Source organism: Myotis davidii, unplaced genomic scaffold, assembly GCF_000327345.1.
Source record: "Myotis davidii unplaced genomic scaffold, ASM32734v1 scaffold130, whole genome shotgun sequence".
Lineage (NCBI taxonomy): Eukaryota > Metazoa > Chordata > Mammalia > Chiroptera > Vespertilionidae > Myotis > Myotis davidii.
In genome coordinates, this window is record NW_006285040.1 from 7,205,430 (window position 1) to 7,215,432 (window position 10,003).

The following is a 10,003-nucleotide window of genomic DNA, read 5'->3' on the forward strand; positions in this document are numbered from 1 at the left end:
GGATCAGATACCGAACCAATACAAATAAAAAAGATCAGGAAGTTCCCTACAATGCAGCAATATTTAATATCATTATAATATAAATGTTATATATTTTTGTATTACATGATATTTCTAACTGCAACAAAGATCCCATTCGTGTTAGCAAAATAATATTAGAAAACCATATTAAGATATGTAAAATACCACTGAGTGATCTTAACTATGTAGGACAACAAGAGGAAAACTAAAAAAAATTCACTCAGGCCGAAACTGGTTTGGCTCAGTGGATAGAGCGTCGACCTGTGGACTGAAAGGTCCCAGGTTCGATTCCGGTCAAGGGCATGTACCTGGGTTGCGGGCACATCCCCAGTAGGGGATGTGCAGGAGGCAGCTGATCGATGTTTCTCTCTCATTGATGTTTCTGGCTCTCTATCTCTCTCCCTTCCTCTCTGTAAAAAATCAATAAAATATATTTAAAAAAAAAATTCACTCAGGAAATGAAAAGATGACTTGGATGAGGAGATACCATATTGCTAGATGTGAAGATTCTTAAGGATATCAAATTTCTTCAATTTAAGAGAAATCATTTTGGATATTGATTTTTAAATCATCCTGAAATTCATCTGTAAGTATATACATGCATGAAGAGCCAGGACATTAGCTTACAAAGAAGAGTAATTATGACTAAAACTGGGAAACATTTTTGTTTAGCAAACAAAATCTTTCAAATGCTGGGGAACCCTTGTAAGGGACAGAGAACATAATGTGCCCTATTTACAAAAAGATGGGATACTTGGATGCTTCCTCTAAGCTCCTTTCCATCTTTAAAATTCTATTCTTTACAGATGGCTCAAGCTAGAGCATCAAGGTCTTTGGGGTAGCAGCCATACGTTTTTACACCAAAGATGTTTAATTCTTCAATAATCTTACAGCAGCACCTCAACCACTTCTATAGCAACACTAACCTTAGGAATCTACTACTGCCCTTTATACAAGGGTTTTTTAATTTTATTAAGAGAAATGTATCAATAAAACCTCTTCTGGTCATCTCATAGAATCTTAAAATGTTTCTTTTGTGACCAACAGTTTTTTTTTCTACCTTGCAAATGACCTACCATGTCCCAAGCTCTTGTTAAATTTTTCATGTATTGTGGAAAATGACTGAAGAGTTCCATCTTGACCTGTTGACATATATAGAAAATGCCTAATCAAGCTTCATCAAAACCATGGACCATCTAAATCACAGATTTTACATCCTTAATTACAGTATTCAATTGTGCACTTATTAAGAACAAAGAATAGAATGAAACATTACCATTGTCTCAGAATTAGTAAACAGAATGACATTCCAAATGAAGATAATTATCATCTACAATGTTTCCTGAATATTCAGTTAACTCATTCTTCTTCACTTCCTTTTACCCTTTCCCCACATTTCCGAGTAAATCAGAGACATTTGACTTTTAAAATATGCAAATACCAAACTTAATAAAGATTAAGCACCCTGTTCTCAATACTTGCTGGAATCAAGTATGCACAGAAACTCACTTGCACTAAGAATCTGTTGTCCATTTTGTCCATAATATCTAATTTTGGTAAGAGGAGCACTATGTCCCATTCTGAATCTCAAAAGCCGGCCTTCACCGGTGGGACCATCAAATATCCATACCTGCCAAGAAATAAAATGGTAAGGTTCATCCACAATGTAAGTTATCTGCAAGCAGCCAAATCATCTTTGACATAAATCAACTGGCTCTAGGTAGTGCTGGCCAGGCTGCTGACCCTGCAGTGGAGGGTTAGGGGAGCGATAAACTATAATGCGTTCTCACTTCATAGTAATCAATGTAACCTACTGTGTTTTTGTTTCATCTCTACCAGTATCTTATTCCACATTCCTTCCACCTTCTAGGTTTCAGGCTAAAATATTAAAGCAGACTTGTAATAACCTGAAGAGTAGGAGAGATGAGCCAGGAAGATGACAACAACAATAATCATAATACCCTAAGAGCATTGTCAGCGCCATTTGTGACAAGAAGTGGCTCCCTATGGAGAAATGTCAATCCGGCAATTGCTGTAGAATGTGCATTTCTCATTTGATTGATAAATTTTTTGTCTTCAAGATCCCAGAGTCCAATATGGCCACATGGGCTTCCGGCTGCCATTATTGGATGACCATCTGTTATTAAAATAAAATACATTAACAAAAACATGCACCATAAATTATCAATTAACTTTTCTTTCTACCCTTTTAATCCATAAAGTGAGAAAAGACTATACACCAAGAACCTATCAATGTTCCTTTGACTCTTTATACTCCAGTATTTCATTCTTTTCTGCTAAATTATAAAAACATCTATTAAGAAAATTTCTGTGAGTTTAAGAGTAATGAATGCACTTTAAGTGTTCTTAAGTCATAGCAATAATTAAGAGTTACCTGTGCGAAATGAAATAGAAGTAATAGGTCCCCAGTCTTGACGAAACTTCATTAATGTTTCATCAAACTTAATGTTATGAATGATAACCTGACCCGACATAAGACCAACAGCAACAACATCCACAGCTGGTGCCTAAAAATTAAAATATTCAACTTTTAAAATATTTTCAAACAGCTTTAATAATCCTGATTATATGCTTCCTTATTTACATGTTATCAAAAGAAATCATGTTATTTAGCACAAAAGTATTTAAGAATAATTTTCTCCCCAAGTGATTTCTCACCTTCAAATTTGGTAGTTATCATCACCTCCCCTTTCCCAAAACATGGCTGACTTGATAAGAAAACAGTCATAACAGAAACAGAAGTTCATGTCTGAAAGCACTATAAATCATTGATTAGTTTTAAAAGAAAAATAAGACAATTCTTAGAAAACATAAAGGCTTGCCATATGCACGGGAACATAAAAGGCCAATGCATGACAACATAAACGGCCAACTACAGCCCTAACAGGTTTGGCTCAGTGGATAGAGCGTTGGCCTGTGGACTGAATGGTCCCAGGTTCAATTCCGGTCAAGGGCATGTACCTTGGCTGCCGGCACATCCCCAGTGGGGGGTGTGCAGGAGGCAGCCAATTGATGTTTCTCTCTCATCAATGTTTCTAACTTTCTATCCCTCTCCCTTCCTCTCTGCAAAAAAATCAATAAAATATATTTTTTTTAAAAAAGGCCAACTACAAAGGAAGGGAAGAGTTGTTTACTCAAGGAAAACAGGAAAAACCTATAAAATATGTTAAAAGGCAAAAAAGTTTTCAACTTAGTCTGTTTCAGCTATAATCGCCTATGATTATAATCTTCATTTTATATAATGATCTTACACACAGGCTCTATAAGTTTCTCTATTTTAACACAGAGGAGCAATGCCCAATCCTATATAATAAAAGGCTAATATGCAAATCAACTAAACAGCAGAACGACCAGTTGCTATGATGCACACTGACCACCAGGGGGCAGGTGATCAAAGCAGAAGCTGCCCCCTGGTAATCAGTATGCTCCTACAGGGGGAGTGCCACTCAACCAGAAGCCCTGAGTTGGGCCAATGGCTGGCGGCAGTGGCAGGAGCCTCTCCTGTCTCCAAGGCAGTGCTAAGGATGTCTGATGACTTAGGCCCGCTCCCCAGGGGGATGGGGCCTAAGCCATCAGTTGGACCTCCCCCAGGAGCTCCCGGACTGCAAGAGGGTGCAGGCTGGGCTGAGAGGCACCCGCCCCCTCTGCCTCCCCCCCGCCTGAGTGCATAAATTTCGTGCACTGGGCCTCTACTACCAATATAAAATGGAATCCAGCTCAACATTTTATTAATTTGCTATCATATGACCACTATTCATAACACCCTGTGTAGATACTATGGATACTAAAACAAGTATATCCCTTGCCTTCAAGGGACCCAATCATCTGATATCTTTTGGATTTTCTGGGTAGGCAAAAACAGAGCAAGGTTGACAGTAAGAAAGAATGAAGAAATGCATATGAATTAGACAGGTATAAACAACAGATATTGAGAAAGACAAGGGTATATGGCAGCATGTTGTGTCCAATCCTATATAATGAGAGGAATATGCTAATTAGACACTACACCCCGAGGGGTAACGACCAAGTGCGTCACAACCAGATCACGGATCAGCAGGAGGGTGGGCCAGCAAGGTACAAGCAGGCTGCAGAGAGCTACAGGAAGGGGGAGGGTAGCAAGCTATGAGGGGTGTAGGGGGGAGAGGGGCGGGAGGAGCTACAGGAGGGAGGCAGTGACCTACTGGCTATAAGCGGGTGGCAGAGAGCGACAGGACAGGGTAGGGCAGCAAGCAAGAGGGAGGCGGAGAAATACAGGAGAGCGTGGCAGCAGGCGGAGAGCTACAGGAGAGTGGGGCAGCAGGCGGAGAGCTACAGGAGAGTGGGGCAGCAGGCGGAGAGCTACAAGAGGGCAGCAGCGACCTACTGGCGCACGGATTCGTGAGCAGGGCTACCAGTATACATATAAAATTCTCTGCAGAAATAATTCCATTCATTCAGACATGTCTATACTCAAAACATAGTTATTTCTGGAAGAGCCCAGAAAAAAGTATTAGTATTTGGGCCCCAATTATTTCAAGCTACAAATCTTAACCTGACAAATGTCTGTGTGACCCACAATGAACAACTCATCTCAATTACGTACAAGGCACTAGACTACATGCTTGCAGAATGATTGGTAAACATAGTTCCACAGCAACCACTAGTTAAGAACCTAATTTCAGGCAAAACAGTTTCCACAAAGTTTATAGGCAAAAGTTTTATTATCTGTTTTCAATTACATTTCCAAAACAATATTTTGAGCATATTTATAAAGATAAACTAGTCTATATATTATTTTGTGTCTAGGTCTAAAAATATAATCAAATCCTGAAATTGAAAGATACAGATACAGCTACTAAATTCATTTCTTTTTTGAAAAAAAAAAAAATACTAACCTGCTGAAGAGCCGTCACTCCAACTTTCCATCCCGGAAATGTATATAGAAGTTTACTACAAGAAGAAAAACAGTTGAAAGCTATTTTTCTGGGAGGAAAACAAAATCAACTACACATTAAAAATTAAAAGAGCAAGTGATAATTATTAGGTTCTTACTCTGCCCCACACTATTCTAAAAATACATATTAACTCATTTAATACTCAAAACAATCCCATGAGATAAACTTATACCACTTTCCAGATAAAGAAACCAAGAAACTTAAACATGTGAAAAAATTAAGATCCCGTAGCTAATAATTGACAGAAACCAGAGAGATCAATTCCAAATCCCAAGCTGCTAATAACTACTATACTATTCCAACTCTTTAAAAAATTAAATAGAAAAAAAAATACATGAGTAAAAACTGCTTTATACTAGAGGCTATATAGAAAACAATCTTAGAATATAGGCAAATCTCATTTTTCACTGCAATTTTTCTAGAAACATAACAACAGCTGCTCTAAATTTCAGAATCAAGCCATAAATAACTAAGCCCATGGAGCAAACAGAGTTATAATCGTTGCTCAGTGGTTGAGCAGCAACCCATGAACCAGGAGGTTGTGGTTCAATTCCTGGTCAGGGCAATGCCTGGGATGTGGGCTAGATCCCCGGAAGGGGGTATGCAGGAGGTAGCCAATTTATGATTCTCTTTTATCAATGATGTTTCTATCTCCCTCTCCCTTCCTTTCTCTGAAATGAATAAAAACATATTAAAAAAAACTATAAAAAAAACCTTTATCTTATTTTCTCTTTTGAATGGATAAGGGCTTTGGGAAGGATAATTTAGATGGTCATACACATACACACACACACATTATTGATTTTAGAGAGATAAAATAAGGGAAGGAGGGGAAGGGAGGGAGGGGAGGAAGGGGAGAGAGAAAGGGAGAGAGGGAGGGAGGGAGTGAGAGAGAAAAGGAGAGGAAGGAAGGAAGGAAGGGAGGGAGGAAGGGAGGGAGGAATCAATTTGTTATTTCACTTATGCATTCACTGGTTGATTCTTATAGGTGCCCTGACAGGGATCGAACTCATAACCATGGCATATTGTGACAACACTCTAAACAACTAAGCTACCCATCCAGAACTTGAGGTCATGTTTTTGTTTGCTTTTTAAATACTATGTAAAGAAGCCTGAGCTGCCACGTTTTTCCCTGGATAAATCTTCAAATAATAGGTAGAGGTACTCAAAATCATTTATCTAGCCCCTCCAGCTATACCAATAATATTATAGTAGATGTCTATCATGTTTGTGATGGATGATAAGAGTGCTTTTAGCCTGAAACCACTCTCTTTTTTTTTTAAAATATATTTTATTGATTTTTTACAGAGAGGAAGGGAGAGAGAGCGAGACTTAGAAACATCGATGAGAGAGAGACATCGACCAGCTGCCTCCTGCACATCTCCCACTGGGGATGTGCCCGCAACCCAGGTACATGCCCTTGACCGGAATCGAACCTGGGACCTTTCAGTCCGCAGGCCGACGCTCTATCCACTGAGCCAAACCAGCTTCGGCTAGCCTGAAACCACTCTTAAATGCTACCACTAAATTACTAGAAGCTGCCCAGTGACAATCTTATTATTATTTTCTGGACTTATGTTACTTTACTAGAGCCTTCTCTATAGTTACAGGAATTTTTTTTTTTTTTTTTTTTTTACAATGACTAGGGCCATTAGTATATACTTTTCAATGGGCATATATGAAGCTGCCTACCATGTGCCATGACTACATGCCAAACTTTCATGTATGTGATGCCATAAGTAACAATTCCAAAAATATGTACATTTATTGAAAGCCCTCCAAGTAAACATATAAAGGCAGAGAGAATTGAGAGACTTAAGTACCCATTAGGTAGGAATAGATAAGGTAGGAGCCACCAATACTATATTCTAAATAAAGTGCTCACTTGGATTTCACATTCCACAACTGCAGGCTTCCTTGTTCACTGCCAAGAAGTATTTTATTCAAGTAGGTACTTGGATGCAAAATTGCAGAAATTTTAAATACCGATTTATCAAAAGTCAACTGCAGATATTCTTCTACAAAAGCAAAAGTTATGAATAACATGTAATTATTTTTTATAAATCAGTTCAAAATGTTTTCATATACCCATATATTCATCACTTAAAATAAGTTACAAACTTATAAACATTCTGTAAGAAATTAAATAAACGTGATGGGGGCAATCTGTAAATATAATTTAAAATGTCAAAAATTTTCTAAAAGTTCCAATATCAGAATTACTAAAAATGTCTCTCACTGCTAAATTGGTTTATAGAAATGAAAAATAAGAACTTAAAGAAAATGACAATAGGAATAAATAAGCCTTAATATTTTTATAATCAATACTGAATGTTCCACGTGAAGTGCTCTGAGCTCTTCCAGGAAATGAAGGGCCAACTACCTCAAAGATGTAATAAGTAAGAGGCAAACCTCAGTGAAATTAAGAACATGTCCCTCACATATTTCCACAGAAGAACCTATGACAGTTTTGAAATGTTATACATGTTTAAAATTCCTATGTATAAATTTTGTTTTCTACTTCATACATGGATCATCCATAATTAAGACAATTTTTTACTAAATTTTCCAATAAGTTTGAGTATCCAAGAAGGTACTTTTCACTTAATCATTAGTTCACATACTACCTGGCACACTGCTACACACTCCCATGGGTATGTGTATCCCAGTCTAAGAAGCATAGATACAAGTAAAAATTATACCAAGTTTACTTTAAATACTATTTTTAAAAGATTCTCACCGTTATCTGATTTAAGTTTTATTTAAAAGTCATTACAAACAACTCCCTGAAGAAATGTGCTGCTCTAACAATAATAAAAACCTGGGCATCAGCATCTACGGAAAGCCAGTAGGACTGTAAGAATCAGATTCTCAAACTTTATAAAAGGCCTTTTAATATCCATCTGCACAGGGACTACTTTTGGAGGTAATATAAGATAAAAATGTAAGCAGATTTTAAAACAGCTTTATTTCATAAGAGACCCACAGTGTTTTACTGAGGAAAGCTGGGGATATTTGGTGATGAATGCCTAATCTTTGAAGATAATATAGTCCCATAAACATAGCTCAGTGCCACTGTGTAAGAATATCACTGTTAAAGAACATTAACTTTTCCTTAGAAAAAGGATGTACATTTTCCTTCAGACTATAGCAATGGTCTGCAAACTGTGGCTCACGAGCCACATGCGGCTCTTTGGCCCCTTGAGTGTGGCTCTTCCACAAAATACCACGTGCGGGTGCGCACATACAGTGTGATTGAAACTTCGTGGCCCATGTGCAGAAGTCGGTATTTTGTGGAAGAACCACGCTCAAGGGGCCAAAGAGCCACATGTGGCTCGCGAGCCGCAGTTTGCCAACCACTGGATTATAGGATCTTCAAGTTTACTGTTACTAAAAGTTGAAAATACAAACCAAGAATTAACAGGTATAAACATATATCAAAATTCATTCCACAGAGAATATAACATGTCACTAAAAACTTGGAGAGCTGCAATAGAAAATGTATTAGTCTATATAATATATACTAGTAAACACATTAAGCAGGTTACAAAGAGCTCAACTAGCTGACTAAAATTGCTTATCCAGTTTTTACTTAGAACGCTTTTCCCTATACATGTTACAAATTCTTTGTTAAAATTTTTTTACTGCTTATATATGAAATCTGGTATAGATTTTTTTTCAATTCTATCTCTAAACATGCCATCCCAAGATAAAGCAATAAATTGGTTAATTCTTACCTTCTGAGTATATGTGCCAAATAATAAGAATGCTGTCAGTATCAACAGAGATAACATGATCCCCAAAGGGTTGCAAAAGATGGATTTCTGCCTTATGACCCTTAAAGGTATGTACTACCTACAATGTCAAAGTTCAAAAGAATTTCATATTATTCATTCATCATGCAATATTATTCATATTAACAAGAAAACACAACATGTTAATCATGTTAAGAAACATGATCTAACTTCGGACTATCCATGCTAGATTAACAAATAGCAAGGAATCAGGTATTTTCAACTGCTCTCTAGCCAGTTCAATAATAAGGAAACATGGACTGGAAACAGAAATGAGATCTGAGAGGCTGAGCTTCTCAAGTGAGCTCAGGAAGGAGGCACACACACAGCTGGGGTCCCTCATTTAATCCAACCAGCACAACTCCATGCATCCTAGAAAAGTGATATATTCTAGAAGGCTGACCTCCACAGACTCCATCAAAAGCTGGCTTCCAGCCCTACCGGTTTGGCGCAGTGGATTGAGCACCGGCCTGCGGACTCAAAGGTCCCAGGTTCGATTCCGGTCAAGGGCATGTACCTTGGTTGCAGGCACATCCCCAATAGGGTGTGTACAGGAGGCAGCTGATCGATGTTTCTCTCTCATCGATGTTTCTAACTCTCTATCCCTCTCCCTCCCTCTCTGTAAAAAAAAAAAAAAAAAAAAAAATCAATAAAAAAAAGCTGGCTTCCAGATATGAGAAAAGGAGAGAGATATAGGGTATTTCTTTCCCATAGCTTTGTTTTAGGGAAGAAGTATTGTGTTCAATAACTATGGTTACAGTTCTCACCAGGCTCCAGTAACACTATTTCTTTTTATCTCATTGGACCTAGTGGTGGTGACAGTTTTCTAGGTAATAGTCTTTGATGCCTTTGCACACCTAATCTATAATAATAAAAGCTTAATATGCTAATTAGACCGGATGACCTTCCGGATGAAGAGGGGCTGTGAGGGAAGCCCAGGTCCCGGGTGCCTGCCAGCAGCCAGAGGGAAGCCCGGGTCCTTGGTGCCTGCCCAGTGGCCGGAGGGAAGCCCGGGTCCCAGGTGTCAGCCAGCGGCTGGAGGGAAGCCCGCGTCCCGGGTGCCAGAGGGAAGCCAGTGCTGGGAGCCAGGAGAGCATCATTAGGGATGTGCCCATGAGACTCTTGGAAGTAGAGCTCCGGGCCTTCCATTTCAGCTCACTCTCTGCTGGAAGCAGCCCAGTGCATTCCCTATGAGACCCTGAAACTCAGTGAGCTGTTAGGATTCGATGAGAG

At 38.6% G+C, this 10,003-nt stretch overlaps 1 protein-coding gene across 1 annotated transcript in view; it reads right to left on the reverse strand.

The window, feature by feature from the left end:
* The window catches only part of WDR36 (WD repeat domain 36), a 41,906-nt gene that overhangs the window by 25,968 nt on the left and 5,935 nt on the right, over positions 1-10,003 (reverse strand). Inside the window, exons 4-10 of the mRNA XM_006755296.2 lie at positions 8,714-8,831; positions 6,862-6,994; positions 4,917-4,971; positions 2,417-2,549; positions 1,983-2,158; positions 1,531-1,651; positions 1,098-1,163 (exon numbers count right to left, since the gene is read on the reverse strand). Coding sequence (XP_006755359.1) covers positions 1,098-1,163; positions 1,531-1,651; positions 1,983-2,158; positions 2,417-2,549; positions 4,917-4,971; positions 6,862-6,994; positions 8,714-8,831 — 802 coding nt within the window. The remainder of the gene's footprint in view (positions 1-1,097; positions 1,164-1,530; positions 1,652-1,982; positions 2,159-2,416; positions 2,550-4,916; positions 4,972-6,861; positions 6,995-8,713; positions 8,832-10,003) is intronic.